This window comes from Ambystoma mexicanum, chromosome 6q, assembly GCF_040938575.1.
Source record: "Ambystoma mexicanum isolate Mex_15411 chromosome 6q, UKY_AmexF1_1, whole genome shotgun sequence".
Lineage (NCBI taxonomy): Eukaryota > Metazoa > Chordata > Amphibia > Caudata > Ambystomatidae > Ambystoma > Ambystoma mexicanum.
In genome coordinates this window covers 1,396,142,446-1,396,164,174 of record NC_090937.1, presented here as the reverse complement: position 1 = coordinate 1,396,164,174, position 21,729 = coordinate 1,396,142,446, and the positions used below count along the sequence as shown (strand labels likewise).

Sequence of the window (21,729 nt, the reverse complement as noted above, 5' to 3'; positions counted from 1 at the left end):
TGACCCACTTGGTATGTTTTTCAACTTTTTTCTAACAACTGTATGCTTTATGTCTTCTGTCAATGTTAAATCCAATGCATATAATTTGTAACATTAATTTCGATTCAATACATGTTGTGTGTGTTAATTTTGACAGCCTTGCAAACGACCAGGTGGTCAAAACACGTATCAGCTGTTCATCCGTGAAAATTAAACCTTGAACTCTATACTATCTGATTTGTTACAGTGATATAATTGATATTAGTGTTCATATCTATAATAGTTGGTGTTTGAGCATGAGTTACTTTCCCCAGATCCATAATTCATTGTTTTCTTATTGCAAACCTTGTGGGAAGTTTGAGGAACAGTTTGCTTGCTGCCACCTTTTTCTTTGTGCCATTTCATAATTACTAATGTGAGAGTGGTCACTAGCGCACACAAATCATATCGATCCAACACCTCAAATCACTTCATCCCCTACAGCACTTTGTCAGGGTGCTCTTGCAACTATGTGCTCTCTGAACTTATGGACATTAAAAAACTATTATTGGTTTTGATTGAGGTGGTGACAGGGGTGGGAGGCGCAGGGAGGGGTGGATAGGGCCCACCAGGGACTGACTGGGCCTGGGGTTTGGGTCCAGCTGCTGCCACAGGAACATATCCCCAGCGTCCATACCCCCTCCGCTCCCTCACTCCCCCCCATGACCCTGGAGCTCTGCCTGTTCCTACTAGGAAGATCCAACCAGAAGTGGAACATTTCTCAACATCAAATACACCTAGAGAGCACATCAGGAGCCCAACCCTGGGGGATGAGCATCCATCATTGGCAAACCATGCCCAGAGGGTCCCAAGTGAGATGCGCCCAGCGGGAAGTGTAAGCAATGCATCATACCTGTGTCCTGTGAGGTCTCTGCACAGGCGCTATAAACACGAAGGACCCAGGAGCTCGACAGTGTTTCTCCATGGGGTCCCAAAATTACCCCCAGGTAGTAGAGAACCAAGGGAATGCCATCTTTGGTTACGCTGCGTAGGGGAGTGTGACTTTGTGTCGAGGGTCTCTTTGTTGGACAGCACTAGACTGACCAAGGATCTGCCTGCTAATTCTGACTCTGTCAAACTGGTCTTTAGGGACACTCACATGGCAAGGGAGACTTTGAAATGTCCAACTCCCACAAGCGGACTCGAAGAAGTGGGATTAAAGCCAGCTCTTCCCCCAATTCTGACCTTTGGCCACCCTCTGTGTTTTCAATAGTAACAGATCTTTCTGGGGCAAACCTCACTCCTTTGGGCCGGAGGAGTTATGGGAAGTAAATGAGGAATAGGGCTGGTGATTCTGAACTCGCGATGAAGAGCTGCACGGTGGCACTCAAGAAGGGTGCTGCCTTGTTCACTTTATTACATCAATCAGAGGGAGAAAGAAAACAATTTACTAGAACTGCATTGCTAGGTTATGCTTTGATGGCCCTACAGGCCGAATACAGTTGTTTGACTGGCAAACCAGTGACATATTTCATTACGCCCAATTGGCACAGCAAGGACACACACACTATACTGCCTAGTTAGTACAGCTTTGTTAGATTCCAACATGCCAGTTAGAGCAGTGACGATTCAAATTTTGCAACACAGAAACGCTAGATTCCAGTATGCCCGCTTAACATTGTAGTAATAAATTCCAGCATGCCCAGTTAGATATGCCTAGTAAAACTAGAAACTATGTTTCATAAGCACAGTGGTGCCAGTTTCCATTTAGACAACCTAGCAAAGAAGTCGCAGGTTCTACCAAGCCCGGTGAGAAAAGCATAGATCGATACTTCTGCCCAGTTAGCATGGCAGCTGTGGGTTACCATTAACACTAAGCAGCCATGCCAGATTCCATCACGTCAAGTTACCACAGTAAAAAGTTAAATGCAATAAATAAACACATTTCACCAGGACAAACAGAAAAAGGGCACATGCCGTAGGTGTGGTTACAGTAGCAGAAAGGCCAGACTCCAGCACACCTAGTGAGTCAATATTCCAAGAGCATGATATTGCAGTATTCCATGTTTCTATTACATTTGCATACTGGAATCTGCCATTTGTATGCCAAGTGAGGTCAGGGGAGCTGGCCCTGGGAGAAGTGTAACCCTGAATTCAACTGGCACGTCTGTCTCCCCGACCTTGTTCAATGCTGTTGGACAAGAGGGACAGGTCTTCTGTCAAATGCCAAACAGATTTTGCAGGAGAGTGGGGACTGTTTCACGTGAGGATTTTGTGGACCCAGGAGGGCCAAATCCCCTTCTGTCAGACAGCACCCAGCCCAAATCCCCTTCTGTCAGACAGCACCCAGCCCGTTTGCCAAAATTATACTGATTTTGGCAAAGTCTATGGTGATGTGGCTGATTTACATTGTGGGGCATTGTAAGGTTCTGTTTCATTCAGGGGATTGCAGGGGTTTGGGGGTAGGGGGGTAAAAAGCAGGTCACATTGTACCTAATAAACCCCTGCCTTACTGGGTGGACATTATTCACCCAATCACTACAGGATGTTGTCATCACGTCCACAAAAACATGTGTGACAAAGTTACAACATTCAATAATGTTTCGATAAATCTAGTACAGTAAGGAAACCGTTTGAAACTACGGTTTTGTTACACGTGCAAACCTCACCCACAGCATTAGTTTGGCCACAAAGGAGGTACAAGCAGCACTCAGCCAAACTGAAAACTGCTGTTGGGGAGATTTATAAAAGCTATCAAAACTTAGATATCATCCACCCTGCATGTTCCAAACGCTTTGGTTGGCATACCTGTGTATATTTGGATTTCCATCTGACAGACATCACAAGTTGTCACATGTCTGGGGTGAGTTGTACAATTAGTGCGGTTTATTAGCCTCCAGGTACTTGCAAATGTGCTTTTTAAATTAAAAATCAGGACTAGTGTACTACTACCAGAATACAATGATAAAGGAGGGTGGGACAAGAACCCCTAAATGGGGTAACTCGAGATCTCACTTCAGACAGGGGTATATGAATGTCTCAAATCTCACATCACCTAAAAGTATGAACAAATTAAAACAAGGAACTGATCCTCTAAACTCTAAGAGCATCCTAATTTCACAATAACCAGATGGGTTGTGAGCATATGAAAATGCAATGACAAGCACATTTGACCCTTTGTTCACACACACAATAAAGCCAAGAGCCACACCCTACGAGTTCCCAGCCATGTTGTCTGACTCACTCATTTACTGATGAAGTGAGCAAGCCATGATTTTAGTTCTCGAAAAACTCACTATCACTGCAGCAAAGTGGCTGAATCATTCTTCAGCAACCTTTAAATATCTCAAATGGCTGTCCGTTGTCAATTATACCCCATTTTCGGGTGAATAGGTTCACTGGAGGTTGACCACTGACACGCTAGCCAAATCACTAAGGGATGTTAGCACCGTGGCTTTGGCTGAGCTAGAGAATGCTGCAGTGTCCATAGGCAAATATCCATGCAAAGGTCCACATTTTAGAACCCTAAAAGTAGGAGATGCATTTATTACTGGTACACAGTACTAGGACAAACTGATACATTCGGACGTGGCACAGTAATCAGATTTCACTGAAGAAATTAGACTTTAGTATCTAAACCCCTGTCCACTGAACTCCATCCAGGTGGCAACCAGTACTGTTCCAAGTCTTCTTCAGTTTAGGAGAGGATTGAAGACATGGCGCTTCCAAAATCACTGTGTTGCCTTGTTGTAACCCAGATCGGCTAACACCCGTGAACCGCCTGTCCCCCTTCTATAGTGGCTGTGATAATTACTACAAGTGTTGGATGACATGTTAAATTGTGACCATCAATGCTTTGCTCTATGGCCTTTACAGTGCTCTGCACAGTGCTCTACTGCTCCTGACCAGCAATTTGATAAAAATATTTGCAAAAATAAAAAACTACAGGGCTCAAAAAGGAGTGCGATGTACATCCACAGAGTCATGACATGTGGGCATTGGGTCACCCTAGACGGGCAAAACTATGGGCCACTGTTGTCACCATCGATTCCTTGGGTGCAGCTTTGGCGACGCAGTGCCACAGACATGTCTAAATATTCACATGTCCCATACTGTTCAAACAAATCATGGATCATGCCAGGTCCCTAGGAGCCAATAGGCTTCCGAGGAGCCTTGTGACTAGGGTGGTGAAAGCTAATGAAAAATAAGCATTGAGAACGCCAACAGACTTGTGTGTAGTCATGGTATAGGCATTTGCTAGGCATACCATAATGGTACTCCCTGGGCATGAGATGGCAATAGGGAACAAAGTGTGTGAGTAACTGGTCAAATAAATGGAAGTGCCTGGCAAAGGCCCATCTAAAAGAACCAATGACGGTTTTTAACATCAAGTCAATGCAAGGAATAGATGTGAATAACTAGAGAACTAAACAACTTTGAAGCGGATTTCGTTAACTTCCGGAAACTTAACAAGACTTTCCTTTTCACCTCCTCTTTCCCTCTCCCCTTCCTTGCTAATCTGTCCCTCTGCCACTGCGACTGGTGCCTGGACCTTTAAGTGCCTTACTGGGGACAGGCCCTCCTCATTCAGTCTATCGCAGTACCCCTTTCCAGCACTTGCCCACGGGCACCCTTTCCCCAACTAGCCGGAATCAGGTCCACCCCTTCCCGCACTATCTGGCCCTGACCCCTGGCAAATGTCCTCTTGGGCCACACCCCCCCCCCAGCACTTGCCCAGCCCCAGTGTCCCCTGCTTTCCTGCACTGCTCCAAACTCCTTCCCTCACACCAGCCCTTCCTCCCTGACCTGCCTCCTCCAAAACGCACTTATTCTAACTGCACGATCTGAATGTCACAAGGCCTAGTGGGACCGTTCCTTACAGTTATTGTTTTTTCACCTCTGTCCTCCCCTGCCCCCCATAGTCTTTTGGTGCCTGGAAACACTTGTGTATACGTGCCATTCAAACGTCCAATACATAAACTGCATTTAAGCCACTGTCTTTCAGAAGATTGCTTGGAGATAACCATGGCAGCCCCAAAAAAGTCAACACTTTGACGTTATAAGATTTGGGTGGGGAGGGGAAGGTAGCCGGTGGGAATACCCATGGCGATTAGTAGGGCAATGGACAGTCAATGGGCGGGTAAAACATCAGACACCCAGGGGCTATGTACTGCTCTTCATATCTCATCCGTCTGCCAAAGCCAATAGATGGAAGCAGAAACAAAACAGTGGGTTCCTCTCTGGGCTGCAAAGTATTAAGAGGATAATATGAAATCCTCCCAGTGACAAAAGTGAAATTTTGAAAGTTTGTATGCAACATATATGGAAGTTAGATTTGTGGAACGCTACTTTCTAGCTCTTCGTTCTCCAGTGGTAGCTCCTGGTCACTGATTAATGATGGATACCTGGAGCTGCTTTTAGCTCCTGCTTATGCAAACTTAATTTTGATCCCTGCGGATCCCTTGCACACACTCTGAGATACAGTTACCCACCAGACATATTTTCCCCAGAATTTAAACTATGTGGAATCATTTATATTGAGATTCTAAATGACACGCAGTGAGAAATCAAGCATAACAGGTTATTTCATGGATAACAATATCACTGTTTGTTAATGGTAAGACGTGTATTGTGCTAGCACACAGCCATCAAAGATCACCATAAGGGGGGTGGGTTGCCCCAGGACTTGCACTATCAAGAGGGTCTCGCAGGCAGTCTGACGTGAGCATTTCTTTTCCTGCTTTGGTAGCAGTGCCAGCCTTAATGCCTGCATTGAATAGACCAGAGCCCCTGGAGCTGCTCTTCCTCCCCTACAGTTGCATCATTCATTTCATGATTTCTTTTATGCCACCCCGTACACCAGATCTTCCACCATGGCAATTCTCACCTCCTAAACATGGTGATTGGGATTCACAAGTCAATAGAGGGAAGCTGCAAGCTGACTGCAGTCCTTTTACTTGGAACTAAATTCTTGGATGAGTCGGCTCGTTCTTTTAAAAATGTAGCAGTTGATAACCTTTATTGCTATGCGAATGCTTGCTTTTTTGCATTACGTTTGGCATGGTAATACATCTTAAATTCACAGCATGGGTCCCTTCGTTACATTTGACATTAAACTTTGAAAATAACAGATCCATTACAAAAAAAAAAAAAAAAAAAAAATGTATTCATCGATGTAATTAAAAAAGCTTTTTATTATATACATTCCCCGTCGTCATCTCTACTATAAAATCGAACCACGCTTGTTTTGCCCAGTTTCTATAACCTGGTGTATATTGTAAAGATCCTTATGAACCCTGGTTATTTCACAGAAAACTCAGATTCCATGGGGGCAGGTGTTGAGAGGGTAGATGAGACTCCAAAAGATATAGGGCCTGATTCACAGAAGTGTTTTGTAATGGCGCAATCCCATAGGAAAACGTTATGTGAATAAGGCCCATAATGTCGCCTGGGCCCAGGCAAAACAAAAGTTATGATCATTTCTACCCAATGCACAAACATTTGTATGAGCGCCTTGGTAAGTTTGCTTGATCTAACAATGCTCGAGTTAAACTGCTGTTGTAGGTAGTGTCATGGCCACATGCCACAGAACACAAAAACCACACCATCTAGTGATGGGGGCAATGGGTCACTTGACTCACTTATGTTCCATTGAAACCCATAAACACAGGGGCCCTGGCTGGACTCAGTCCTGGCGCATTTGGCGCCAGGCTCATATAGAGATGTGAGCAGGAACACGTTATTTCAGTGCAGGAGTACTTTTATTTTACAAGAACTTTCCAGGAGCTGAAAGCCTTTATTCCATAGAACATCCTCATGTGCTGACTCATCGGGTGTGGCAGGGTGTGGCAGGCAGGCTGCACCTGGCGGGTGTGGCTTCAGAAGCTCAGCTATATAAAGGTGCTCCATCCTTAAGGCCGGTGCTTTGCGCTACTGTGCACTCGTGTGCAACATGACGCTCACCGCCGCTTGGACCAGTTTATTTACCTTTGAAACCAGGCGTACTCCTGCATACTTAACTCCAGGAAACCGGTGCTTCATCTGCAGACTCATCTCCTGACATCCAGTGATCTTGATCCCGATGCCGCAGCACCGCGCTTCGCATCCACAAACTCGGACCCTGTGAAGAAGAAAGACAAGGTTAGAACATCCATCCTAGGGCCGGGCTGAATTTGAACCCTGCGCGCCCCTAGTTAACAACTTACCAGCTACTGTACCGCTACAGCTTTGTTCCTCATTCCCTCCGGCTCCCGCCTCAAGCTCTGTAGCTTCTGCCGGGCCGGCAACATCACCTGCAAGGGAAGAAAGCAAAAGAGCAAGCATTAAAAGAGGAACAGACAGCAATACAAGACAACAAACCTTACAATACAACAAAAACAGACAAGGAAAGACAAAGGCAAATAGGAACACTTACCTTAAGTATAGTGTCTTAGTCACAGCAGGACTGGACTACCACATGCAAGGGACCAGGAGAAGGAACTCGGTCCAGATCATACAAGTGCCCATGCCAGAAGCAGCAGGACGGAGTGCTCGCCAAAACTAATCAACAGGTGAGCTTTCCAGGGACAGCACATCCCACGGGTACAAAGGTTTGGGAGAAGGGGGATCAGGCACACAAGCTGGCATACTCAGACCCCCTATTCTCCACACAGGAGCAGTTCCGAGCAGCATCACCTATTACCACCAGTCACCACATAAGCACAGAGGATGAAGTCGGACCCGAGCGACTTCACCCCCAGGAGGGCTGCAACTGTGCCCAACGCCTCTGCAGAGACCAAGGGACGTAACAGGTATATAATTAAACATCAAAGCTTCATTCCCCACTTAGTGTGATACTTTCAAAACCCACTCTCCATGCCTCAGTCTACTTAAAGGTTGAAATTGAGAGTGCATAAACATTGACCACATTAAGAAGTGCGATATAAAATTAGACAAGAATTGGCACAGCCACTACTTTTGCACTGTGCTGCGTGCCTCTGATCAGGGGTGTGTCCGAAGTTGTGGTGAAGAGGAGACGCAGCAGGCCATCTTGGTACGCGCGTCCAGGTGTAGGTGAGAGTTTTTATGTATGTAAAGAGTTGTTTGAATGATGTATGAATATACTGGGGGAGGGAGAAGCAGGGCCACTTAATTTAGGTGCAGGGGCTGCTATGGGCATGGCACTCTTGGTTTATACTTCCTGAACATGTGCATCAAAGGGAAATCAAACATGATTAGGGTTATGTGGCTAGACTATCCTACTTTGGTAGTGCCGGTCTGCCTTTAATTTTTTACTGTTGCATAGTATGTTTTTGCTGGGCATTAAGGGTAAAGAAAACATGATGAGTTATTACTAGTTTAAAACGGGCCTACATTGGTAGATCCAGTCTGACCATATAATCTTAGTGAGTCATGGCATTTTTATACTGGGAATCAAGGGCACAACTAAGCGATTACCTGGTACACTGGACTATATTTGGGATAGCCAGTCTGGGTAGACTTTCTCTCTGTGGAGTGGCATGGCATTTGTGTACTGCCCGATTCTTATATGGTGATACTGGCATACATGTGTGCAACATGCATAGGCACAGCCAGCATTAAAGTGTTTTTTTGAACTTGCATATATTGTGGGCAAAGGCACCATGAAACATGCGCACTGTTGCTGACTTTAATCCATTGGGTTTTGCCGTCTGCTACCAAACAAAACTAAGCGCAAACTGTTGGCTTTTTAATCAAAATTTTCCACAAAATGTGCACCTACAGTCTCCCCCACTCCGTCGCTCCTGCATAGTTGGTGCAAACATTTATGCTCCTTCTTCAGAGAAATGCTTATTAGAAGCATTTCAAAGAGGATCTATGAAGAGTGAGACAATGAGGGGCAGAGAGGAGTGAGGCAATGAAGTAGAGTGGAGTTTTCATTCTGCTGCCAGCAAATGTATGGCCATGGAGAGGAGATGATTAGGAGTAGAATAGACAAAAGCACCACTAAAATGTCTTCCAAGCGGTGCAAGGAGTTGTAAATAACCCAATGGTCAGCAGATAGATCCAGTGGAAACTATTTGGAAAAAAGAATGCGGAAATTCCAACAGGACATTCTGCCCTCAAGTAAAAACATTGGAGACAGCAGAGGCTGGTTACAGTAGGGGTGGATTGTCACAAGTTTTACCATGTGAACAGCTCATGCTAGTAAACTTTGCAATTGAAAGTAATTCACCGATAAAGGAAAATCAACCAGTGTCTTTCTTGATAGCCGTTCACGATTTACAAGTACCCATTTGTGAGCAATTGGGTCCATTAGAAACCATTTGGAACAATTTCAGTGTCAGAAGAAAAGAGACAGCAAAGCTGGGATATGTAGCTTCTACAGGAGGCATTTGCTGAAGCATATTTTGAGAATCAGGTGTCCTGAACAGGCACGCATTTGCTCAACCATAACAAAAGATAGTTTTAACATTCCACATTTATTAAACACTGAGCCCACATATGGGCATATGCTTATTAAACACACTTACAAGAATAGCCCTTGCCTTTTCAAGTACTCAACCTCTCAAACGCATTTTATGAAAGGCAAAACATTTTACCTACTTGTAGTTTGTGAACACCTTTGCAGTTTTGTTCGTTATAATACAGGTTTGTTGCTTGGGAGCGTTAATCCAAGTGGAGTCTTGCAGGCATTGCAGCACAGGGAGGCAAACAAACCATGGTTTGTCATCCAGCTATAAAGCGCTGTATAAAGAGACGTACGGGCGTTTCAATTATGCATGGGTTTTGTCTTTCTCCAAAGTCAAAACACCATGTTGTACAACATAATTCTAAAGAAAGCATTTGCAACTGACCAACTAAAATGTACAACTTTGTATCAAATTGATGGGGCTGGTGGGGGCGGAAGTGTGTCATTATGAAGCTGTTAAGAGAAAATTGGCCCAATTGAATGCACGTCTGGGAGGATTGACAGCCTAGCTAACCCTAGAGTTGTAGCAAATTACGGTTTCTACCTCGATTCATGGGGACTTGTGTGACCCCTATGTGACAGGTGTTCCAGTCCATGTTACGTATGCGTTGTCAAGGCATGAACACAACCAATTCTTACATTTGCACCCATCCTTCACACGAGCACAACTGCTTAGCAAGCCTCTGTGTAATTTGTCAAGCATCTCATATGCGAGGATTCCAACCATGTAAGACACTCGGGCAGGAATCAGCAGGCCACCAGCAGGAATTTGCCAACAACATTTGGCAACAAATCCATGCGAATGCTGAAATAGCTTTCCCATGGCCAGTATCTTCATTGCATTAAAACATGGTTTCATATAGCACCAAAACAATTTGGCCAAAAGACAGCAGCTTCAAGGCACTGGAGTCCATATTTGGGTCAAATTGAGATGAAGGGGTGGAGGTTCCACTTCCTCTACTGTAAGCAATCGGTGGTGTAGATGATACGGATGCACTAGATGAAGAAGGATGCCCTGGAAATTGACCCATGTGGCAAAGTATGTGTTGCGTTGCACTCTCTGAAGATGGATGCTTTGTAAGCTTGGCAAGGAGCAGGACACTGCTTAAAGTCAGCGTGGACAATGGGTATATGCTCGCCACCTTATAGTACCAAAGTTATTCATGGCTCTCTAGTGAACCGCTATTGGAGAGAATGGTCCTTATTTTTCTGGTACGACATCCTTTCATCACCTGCCCGTTCATCCCAAGGCTTTTTAACGTGCACATTCCATCGAATGTTATCAAATTTATTTGGGGGAGGGGGGTGGGAAATACCAAAAAGAAATCAAAACAAAGTTGGAAGGGGGTTTTTGGGGGTACCCCACCAAAGAAAACACCACACACGACGAGCACATTTGATGGAATGTGCACGTTAAAAAAAGCCTGGGGATGAACAGGCAGGCAATGAAATGAGATGGAACCATTTTTCCTTTTTTGGGACTTCACTGGATCAAGTGGTGGCCAAATAAATATTAATAATAATAAAGTATGGGGTCCTCCAATTTTTGGTTCTCTGGTGGCATAAGCCACCTAATCGCTAAAACATTGGTACTTTAAATGAAAAAGGAGAAAGGGGAGTTTGGGAGCAGTGCATGGCGTTGGAATGGCAACTTACCATGAAATGGTCAAAGGACCATTTGGGCCTTGACCATCTCGCTCACAGCTGCTGTTATTGCCGAGGAGCAGTGCGCGCTCTGAAGTGGGAGAAAAATGAGTGCACTAACTATGTAGCTGCCAACGGGAAAAGAAACAGAAAATGGAGGAGGCAGCCCGGTAACACCTGCAGAGGCCTCCTCTACCACTTCTCCCTGCCCCCTGGGTAAGGGGAGGCACGGGCGCCGAACGGCACCAATAACAACCAAAAGCCTGTGAAGGGCAAACAAAAGAAAGGGGCGGGGGAACCCCTTTCTAACAAGCGGGCGTCCTACAGCAGGAAGCATCCAGCACCTGCAGAAGAAAGCCCGCTGTGTGAGGAGAAGGATTTTGTTTTTTCGTCATGGAGGAAACCTTGTGCGGCGAAGTACTGTCCAGGAGGAGAACCGGTGGGTAACTGTCGGCGGCCCAGGCGTGAAGAAACTGAGCAGCCGAGGATCGAGGGATCAGAGGTGGCGCCGGCGAGCTCTAGCAACAGGAGGAGGAGGAGCTGAAGCCCACCGGATCAGCGATCGCGGAAGGAGGGGCTGAAGCCCACCGTACCAGCGATCGCGGAAGGAGGGGCTGAAGCCCAGGAGCGACGTGGTCCCAGTAAGTGGAGGCGGCCCAGGAAAACCCGGAAGACGACGCCGGAGGGGCCGGAGCCTAGGAGCAACACGGTCGCGGTGAGCGGAGGTGTCCCAGGAAGAGCCAGAAGAAGAGGCCGAAGGGGCTGGAGCCCGGGAGCGGACACAGAGGACGCAGAGCAGGCGGAAGGAGGTAAGGAACAACAAAGGGCATGGCCATTCACGGCTCTTGCCATCTCCTGCCTGGCAGAGCAGCCGGGCTCGGCTGAGGGTTTTACTGCCCATAAAACAGTCTGCCTGACTAAGAAACAGTAATTAACCCGGGCTGCACAAGGGTGAAATACAATTTGGGGGCATTCGTTGGAGAAGGCGGCAAGGCCAACAGGAAACAAAGGGTGCAGGCTGCGCGGCTAAGCAGCGAGTTCCTCCCTACAGTCGTGCAGGGGAGCGGAGCTCACAGCACGCAGCAGAAGGGTCACCAGAGAGCAGGGAGAAGACGGCTGGAGCCACAAAACTTGTGGATTGAACGCCAGAAAGACTGCCAGCTAGCCCAGTGCTTGGGTAGCCCACTGAACAGAGCAGCAGACTGTTGAGCGTCCCGGATCAGGCATAACTTCAATTCTGGAACAGAGGGACGTCAGTGGCATAGTAATGGAGCTTGAGGCCTTTTTGGAAATGGTGAGATTGGCGAGATGCAACGCATGGGCCTGACTGGATGAGCACAATGGTGGCCCAAACAAGAGAGGAGCTTCCAGGGTCCAGTCAAAAGACCGGCTCACCACTCATGTTCCAGGACAGTGCCGGTGATGAGGCACTGGTGGAAATTGAGGTCCTGGGGGAGGAAGAAGAGGAACAGGAAGAGGAAGAGGTCCAGGCAAAGAAAAGGAAAAGGACTATGACTGCAAAGGCCAAGGCGAGCAGGGAGCAGGCCAACGCCACCAAGAAGCCATGAGGGAAAGGGAGGGCGCAGGAGGATGCAGACTTACCAGCTCCGATACCTGCCGAGGCTCCACAGAACCGTGGGGGCACACCCAGCACTCCTCCAACCAGACCGTTGGATGTAGCTGTGGAAGGACCCACTTCCCTCGAGATGGTCTAAGGTACGTTCATGGAATGCATGCAAGCTTGGGGGAAAGGTGGGCAGGTGCAGAACTTACTAATGACAGTGTGTTTAAAAATGTGGGCAGTGAGAATGTAGGGCTGTTGATGACCCAGGGCTCTGAGGGGTTGAGGGAGTGGAATGTATCATGCCTTTTCTCCGGGGGGGAAGGAAGTGGTCTGGTACCTCAAAGAAGTGTGATTCCTCCGGGGGTCAGGGGTGTTCAGTCAGGCGGTTTGCCTATTACAGGTCCAGAAGGAAGGGGTAATCAACTGCCCCAAATATCCACGCCAGCTGGGCTACAACAAGGGCAAGGTTGGAGGGGACAAGGGCCTTGGGCTCTCAATATCAGTGAGGAGAGTCAGGCGCAGCCTACGCCAAGGGGACCAACCAACTGGGGGTCGGGGGGCAGGCACCCCAGTATGGAAGACCTATGCCAGGATTTGCACCAGTGCGAGCAGCAGTCAACTCGCTGGTGTGGCACATTCCATGGGTCACCAAGGAGAGGCTATGGAGAAAGGAATTTGTGGACATCTTTGACTTGATGGGGATTGTGCCTTTGGGGGGAGGTTTGAAAGAATCAGAAAAAGAGAAAGAGAAAAGGGATAGAGAGAGTGCTAAGGTGGAACACACTATTCACAAGTGGCTCAAAGCTTTTCGAATGTACATGTCTGTGATGCTGGAAAAATACCCGCAGGGCGCTTTAGAAATGGTAGTTTATGAGCAATATATTCACAACCTATACCTGAAGTATGGGGGTGAAGGGTGGCTGGATTATGATCAGGGTTTCAGGCTGATAATTCAAGTGTGGCCTGCAATGTCTTGGGATGAAGTTGATGTCGGGGGGCGGGGGGTACGTTGATAAAATGATGACCGCCAGGGAGCCCGGGGACAAGCAACAAGGGGAGAAATCCCGGGTCTGGAGAGGCAGAGGGGGTTATACGCAGCAAGGCAGGAGGTCATTTTGCAAGCCCTCCTCCTGGGTCTATCGGGCAGCAACCCACCGGGGGGGGGGGCGAGAAGATTGCTGGAGGTTTGCTCCAATGGTAAAGCATATAAATTCAGGCACCCAAGGGGTGGGAGCTCAGGAGTCCGCAGCTCCGCTTCAGGTGAAGCAAAATATAAAAGCAGCAGCAAACCTAAAGAAAAAGCAAAGCGAGAATGAGGTATTAGCAGCAAAAGGAAATTTTGACAAACCTTTGAAAGGCACAAGTATGATAAAAACGAGCTTACCCACACCAGTTAACCTCATTGTCATGACTCCTTTTCTTAATACATACCATAGCAAGGTTGATGCAAAGTTGTTGTGGCAAGGGTTCAGGTGGGGCTTTAAAATCCCTGTGCAAGAGACCAAGGGGTTAAAGAGACAACCAACTTGCGGTCAGCACTGGAAAGGCTGAAGGTGGTGGAGTAGAAAGTGGAGAAAGAAATCAAGCTAGGTTGGGTGGCAGGCCCCTTCTCTTCCCCTGCCATGGACAATTTAGTGGTGTCACCACTCGGGTTGGTGCCCAAAAAAAAAAGAGGAAGGCCAGTTCCGCCTGATCCACCACCTCGCCTGATCCACCACCTCTCCTTTCCAGATTTCCAGAGGGGCAATCAGTGAATGATGGCATACCAGAGGAATTGTGTAGGGTGCAGTATACCTCCTTGGAACATGCTATACAATGGGTAAAAGCGACGGGGAGGGTTGCACTAATGGGGAAATCAGACATTGAGTCAGCATTCAGACTACTGCCAATTCACAAGGACAGCCACCAATTGCTGGGGTTCAAGGTGGACAACAAATATTTTTATGACAAATGTTTGCCAATGGGCTGTGCCATTTCATGCACTTATTTTGAAGCATTCAGTACCTTCTTGGAATTCACTGTAAGAGAGAAAATGAAGGAGGGTGGAATACTGCATTATCTTGATGAGTTTCTGTTCATTGGTAGAAAAGGGACCGATGAGTGCAGGGCATTCATGGAGGCATTTCGGGGGTTGATGTCACACATGGGGGTCCCGCTGGCTCTGGGGAAGACAGTGGGGCCAGCCACTACATTGACATTCTTGGGGATTGAAATTGATTCAGTAAAGGGCGAATGCAGGCTCCCGCAGGACAAGGTGCAGAAATTGAAGGACATGATAAAGGATTTGAAGGGGAAGAGCAAAGCAACCCTGAGTGAGCTGCAGTCACTGGCGGGGAACCTTAATTTTGCGGGGAGAGTAATACCTGCGGGAAAGTTTTTGCCAGAAGTGTAGAACTGAAGAAAGTGGGTTTGCAGCATGCCTCTCAATACGTCCGATTGGGGTCCGAAGTAAAGGAGGATCTCCGGATGTGGGAAACATTTTTTGGCAAAGTCAAATTGCGTCTCACTCTGGAGGAAGGACTGGGCCATCAGCGAGAGGCTCAAACTGTTCACTGATTCATCCGGTTCTCACGGTTTCGGGGCAATCCTGAGGGTCAGGTGGTGCCGCAAAGCATGGCCTGCGGAGTGGCATAAGAAGGGAATCATGAAGGACATCACGCTGTTGGAACCATTTCCCATTGTAGTAGCATTTATATAAGTTGTGGTATGGAGGGGAATCCTTGAGAACAAAAGTGTTGTTGTGGTCAGACAATTTAGCAGTGGTACAGATTATTAATCTGGGGTCATCAAGCAATTTGAGGGTGTTGATGTTGCTCAGGGAACTCACAAAATGCCTGCTGGCATTAAACAGAGGTCAGGGCACAGCACATTCCCTGCGTCAAAAACACGGCCGCTGATTCTCTGTCTCGTTTACATTGGGAGAAGTTCTGAGTCAGCTGCCCAGAAGCAAGAAAGGTGATGGCCCCATTCGAGGACCAGTGGCGGAGGATGATTGGGGTGATCTGAGCTGGTTGATAGACACAGCCGTGGCACAGCAAAGAGGTACAGGGCATGTTGGGAGCGGTTCACGACATATCAAAGGGACATGTTGCCAGATAGTCAGGAAGAGTTCTCAGTGCGGGCTTTTGTGGGCTGGTGCTGGAGGATGGGGAAAACCAGAGCCTGGACGATGTATCATTTGGCAGCCATTGCTCATTATGCCAGGGTGAAAAGGACCCCACCAAGGAGCATTACATCACATTGTCCATGAGGGGATGGGCCAAGCAAGCGGTATGGAAGCCCAACGAGCCCATCGACATAATAAAAATGCATGGTTTAATTAAATGCCTGACCACAGTATGCAGCTGCGAAACGGAGAAGGTGCCATTTACACCGGCCTTCACAGTGGCATTCTTTGGGGCTCTCAGGGTGAGCGAGCTAGTGCCCGAGAACAAAGGGGGCAAGGGGAATGGCTTTTTGCGTTTAAGGGATGTGCAGGCAAGCAGCACACAGGTGGTCATTTATGTGCGGAGGTCAAAGACCGACCAGAAGGGGAAGGGGGTGGCACTGACACTGTAGTCCATTCAAACGAGTCTAGTATGTCCGGTGGCTGCCTTGGCCAGCTTTCTTCAGCAGCTACCTCCCTCGGAAGCAGGGGCACCATTGCTTCTGCATAGGGATGGTCTGCCTTGAGTCGCTGCCAGTTCAAAAAGGTGATGGAACTGGCATTGGCTAAAACAGGGTTAACGGAGGGCCGGTTCGGGACCCACTCGTTCAGGATAGGGGCAGCCACTTCCGCAGAGGCCAGGGGCTTAGGGGCGGATGACATCAAGAAGTTAGGGAGATGGTCTTCAGGGTGTTTTAAGGTGCATCTAGCCAGAGAAAATGTAATGTAGATTTCCATCTCATCTCCTTCTCATTACCAGCTTTGCAAAGAAGGGAGAAGCGCTCCATTTGGGTAGTGGGGCACTCGTTTATTTCAAGGGCCAGGGCGAGCTGGACACCGCAGCAGGAGGAGCGGACGGCCAGCGAGTTCCGGATCTGGTGGCATGGGGTGCCAGGGATGAAATGGGCGGAGCTGCGGAAATTGCTGGGTAAGCAGCAGAGGCCAGATGTGCTGGTCATCCACTTGGGGGGGGGGGGAACAATTTGACCAACTTAGGAGGGGGGGTTTTGTTGAAGGACATGATGTTCTCATTACAGGAGATATCGGCACAGCTGGGTGAAATGGAGATCGTGTGGACGCAGGTGATTCCCAGGGCGGAATGGAGGGGGGCTGAGAACCACACAGCAGTTGAAAAATCAAGGAGGAAATTGATTTGTGCCATGGCAAAGTTCTGCAAGGGAAGAGGCTTCCAACACATCAGACATGGCCTGATCAACTTAACCCCCCCCCAGAGTATTTTTTAAAAGATGGTGTGCATCCGTCGGGAATGGAGCTCTTCTACTGGAATATATGTACTAAACTATTGGAGCTGTAAAAAAAGCAGGAGAGGGGGGGAGCCACAGTGGACGGTAACCCACCAGGTGGCGCGGCGGCGTTTGGGCGACCAAGCACACAAGACAGACTCCGAATGAGCCAGGAGGAAGCCGGAAGGTTCTTTGCTCTTCTCGGCCCAGCGCCTCTTGGGAGCCTAACGGCAGGGGCGTCTGGTGGTAACAAGGGCTCAGCTTCCCGCAAAAGAAACAGCGCTCTCCCGACCCACGGACACCTGCAGGGGCAGGGTAGGCTCAGGCACAAAGGACTGGGAGAGTTGGGCCTACTATGGACTTTATGCAAAGGAATAGGGGGAAGCAGGTGGATTGGACACGGAGCAAGTGCCACACTTACAGACTGAATTTCACAAAATGTGTGCAGTGATTCTTTGTTGTGAAAAATAAAACTGCGGCCAAGTTTGCCATTTTTACAAAACTTCTGTCTCATTCCAGCTAACTTTCTTAAAGGAGAAAAAGGGAAACAGAGGGATGGACGAAGTTTGGCTGATTGGCTATGGGTATAAAATGGACAAATGCAGGGGTTATCTGGATGTTATATTTTGATTGTATTCACCAATTGTTTTGCTCAGCTGCATTTATGAAGGAATGTTTTTAAAGTCAGCCGTGTAGTGATCTGTTTTCGAGTGGAGATGAAGCTGCAGCAACAAAAGAGAACAAGACGCATGCTCTTTGAACGGTGTGTTCATCTATAATGCCGGGAATCTGCAAACATCCATTAGTAGGAAATGGTGACCAAATGAAGGAGGCAACACGCTTGCTGCAGCATTTGCGGGAGCTGCCGGTTCCATGCCACCATGGAAACGGCAGCTCCCGCTAATGCTGCAGCAAGCGCGTCTCGCCGCCGTCCCTACCCTGGCATTTCAGAAGGTGAGCATAGTCTTGGGTAGTGAAAGGGGTTTGGTTACAACAAGGCCCTGTCATCCAGGCCACCAAGGAACATCCTTCCTTGTTTGGAATGGAAATCCAGAGCAGTGTATGCGCTGCTAAACTTTTGCATGCATTTAAAGTTGATGGGCACAGCGATGCGAGAGGCAGGCCCTGGATTAGCGCTTATCATCGGTTCATGACCTTTCCGCGTGGGAAACTGTATGGAATTGCTCCGTTAAGTCTGTCACTGTGGGAAGCAGTTTAGATATTCAAACCACGTTCACTCAAGCGTTTCATGTTACTGCACTACCATCGCTGTGCTCCAAATCCTCCAGCCCACTATAGAACAAGGGGAAACGCATGTCCCCAATAATCATAGTAATGCATAAAAAAAATAATAAAAAGCAAAAGTGCTTTCACTAATTTTGCCACCATTTTCACCTCACATGTTCAGCTGCCCAAGTGAGGGAAAGGCACTGCATGCGGATGTTAATTGTGCTGCTGTCACTAGTGTTGATGTTTAAACATACTTTACCACAGTTTGCTGGGGCAGAGCGAATGTTTGTTTATTTTTAATTAGAAATGGTCAAGTTTTTAGCTCCGTTTAATTTTTAAGTAGCTGTGTTCTCAAGGGATGGGGTCGAGGGGAGCTTAGAAAAAAAATACACATTGAAAATGGCCACTTTTGGGTCTCACAAGGGCCTTCTCCCTTTTCTAGAAAATGCAGAGTGGAGCTCTGCATGTAATCACCCAACCTAGCAGACAACCGTAAGCGCCTCAATAGCCCGCCCCCATACAATGCTCAAAGACAAGTTCATTAACAAAAGCAGTTGGAGAGGGGGGGCAAGCAAAGACCATGGATACATTGAAAGTGCAGAGTAGTAGGAACGTGAAGGTAGGATTTAGTTGGGCATTAGGGAGAGATTGCATGAGGGACACAATGCTTGTAGGCGTTTGGTTATTTACCCATCCATGCTGATTCTTATGGTCATTTTCACCCACTTCCTGCCTCAAATGCACCCCCCCTGGGATCTCTAAGCTACCTGTATCAAGCCTTAAAATCAAACTTTGCACTCAAATTACCTGCCAGGTTTTTTTTTTCAGAGCAGTCTTCTGAAATCTGGTTTAATTAGTGGTGTAAACATGCTACTGGTGTAATAAAAAGGTCTTAACCTGGTCTGCGTTCAGCAAGTTGCCAGTTCGAGTGTAAGGTGAAGGTGGGGAATGGGGCCTTTCCACATGTGCACAACACCATCTGAATTAAGGGGTTTCTGAGGAAGAGTGTACAGATGAGAATTATTAACAGTGCCCAATGTTAGTAAAGTGCATTTGTCCAATATGGAACACATGCTGCTCATCATCAATGGCACCCAATATCAATGGCTTCCTATGTCCCTGCTCATGCTATACCTCTTATTGAATCCTCATTTGAAACATTGCACTCTCATCCTTGCACCCAGGTGCCTATTAATGCAACACGCAAACAACATCAGTAAACACCAAAACTATTAGCACTGCCAATGCTTTTCGTTTTAGCAGCAGGCCTCACCATACCCTCTGGCAGCTCAGTGGCCATTTCAGCCCTTAAATGAAACTAAACTGAGAATTTTCCATATCAGCTAAGAACCAAAATTGATGGCACAAGGCTGAGTCATCTACCCCAGTCTGTGTCTGAGTTTTTCAAGTTGACAAGTCACATCATGCCAGACGCACTGCCTAAAACACCAAGGGCCTCATCACGAGTTGGGCAGTATCCCGGCGGTAACACCGCCCAACTGTAATTGCGTTTGCACCAGTCGATCCATGGTTATTAGCACCGGATCACGGGTTCGACATTGACAGTAAATCCCCATTCCACCAAATGGGGCATTTTTGGTGCACATACTAATACAGCCGGCGGTAATTTTGCCAGAAACAGGGCGCTAAATCGAATTTTCACCTCCAGCAAAAAGCTGGAGGTAAAACAGCCCATTTAGCAACCAACTCGTGATTAGGCCCAGCCTTAAATGCGGCAGGAATACCATTACCGCCACATTCAAGTGCTACCGCCCAACTCATAATGATGTCCCATGGCATTAAAATGTAGTACATGACTTGAGCTGACATGGCAGCTACGTAGGCCATAGCTCTCAACCATTTGTCTCGCAAAGGTGGGTGAAATCACCCGATTTTGTTTCTGGCGGGTGAGACGCCCGTTGGAATGAATGGGCGTGCAGGAGGCTCGGCGGGTGAGTCAGCCCTTTGCAAGGCGGGTGACACCCGCCAAAAGCAGGTGAGTTGAGAGCTACGAAGTAGGCAGGCTTATGACTTGATAAGAAAGTAGTGCTCATGGATGCAGCAAGCCAGCTCAGGAGGACTAGAGGGCAATGCCAGAAATGTAGGTCCAGCATGCTAGCCTAGGCCAGGTTTTTTGGGTCAAAAAGGGACCATTTTTGGCCAACGTGGGTCAGTTTGATGAGTTACTTCACTTTGTAGTTTTGGCCAGTGTTACTTAATATAAATTATTTGAAATACACGATCTGCAACACATTTTGCCAAAAAGCTCACTCCAAGGTAGTCAGTGAGAAAAAGGAAGGAATAGCATTTAGAGACTGGGGGCCTTTTTACCCCAATCAGTACCTCCGTACAACTGAGTGAACGCACCGATGAAAACAAAATCAGAAGTGACCATGATCGTGACCGCTCTCATATTTGACTAGCCATACACTCCAAGGCAGCAACACATACCTGAATTGTCACACGGTGTTCGGCAGGTAGTTTAAAAGCCAGAGTTTGCTTTTTATAGTTCAACACATGAATCAAACTCTGTGCTTAAAATCAGCACACATTGCCCTGACACATGGATTGCCGAGTCTTTCGTACATAATATTAAGTACACGGCTGCCTAAGACAGGCAGGAATTCTGACTTTCAGGGTGTACGTGAACAGCTGGCCACTTGCTGTGTTGCCGATGTATTCTCCTTTTTGTGAAGGCTGCTGAACCGGCATGGTCCCTTTAATGCTTAACAGCCACAGGCAAGCTTAACCACTCGAACAATTGCCTCGGAGACACTCACCCGCTGCGCCTTCTCCCAGACCTGGTTCAGTTTCACAATCCGAAACTCGGCAGTCTCTCCGCCAGGGTTCACTCTGTTTTCATTCATGTCTTTAGAATATTTTCCACCTCCTCCTGCAAGCACGCCGAGCAGCAGGCAGGAGGCTACCAACGTGAAGCTGCGGCATTGCACGGGCATCATCATGCGTGGGGCACGGCAGAACTGCGCCACCCTCCCAAAAATAGTACTTATGGGTCGGGACTGTCAGGGCGAATTCCATCCAAATAGCACCATGACCGCACTGATATACAAGGCAGCCCCGGATTGGGCACTCCAAAGGTCGTTTTGGATTGGCCACTGAAAACTCGCTCCTGATTGGTTCTCATGCCATGCTGGCTTCGTTACTCAGTTACTGTTTTTCATCGTGCAGTAGTATAGTAGGTGAAGTAGTGTCGTGTTATAATTACGTTTTAGAACTATTTTCTAGAACGAAAGATATTTTGAATTCACATCCAGTGAAGATGATAACAAGTGTCTTCGAATCACCGTTTTTCCTTTTGTCAGCAACTGTTTTTAGTCCTACGTTTCCTATTACATTTACATACATCTATTGCTTTTGATTAAATAATAATTTGGCAATTCAGGGGATAGTTAGTGTGTAGTAAAATATATGTGATACGATTTAGATTTAGGTGATATTACTTTTAATCAAGTATAAACGTTTGGAGGAGCCCCCGAGTGGGCCCTTTCAACAC

The 21,729-nt window shown here is 47.4% G+C and overlaps 1 protein-coding gene across 2 annotated transcripts in view; it reads right to left on the bottom strand.

Moving 5' to 3' along the window:
• LRPAP1 (LDL receptor related protein associated protein 1) overlaps nt 1-21,288 on the bottom strand; it is a 109,506-nt gene extending 88,218 nt beyond the window's left edge. Inside the window, exon 1 of one of the 2 annotated variants that reach the window (XM_069632035.1) lies at nt 20,996-21,288. In XM_069632035.1, the coding sequence (XP_069488136.1) occupies nt 20,996-21,178 (183 nt within the window). In that variant the 5' untranslated portion in view covers nt 21,179-21,288. The remainder of the gene's footprint in view (nt 1-20,995) is intronic. The other variant, XM_069632034.1, reaches the window with a different exon arrangement.
• Nucleotides 21,289-21,729: the final 441 nt, after the last annotated feature.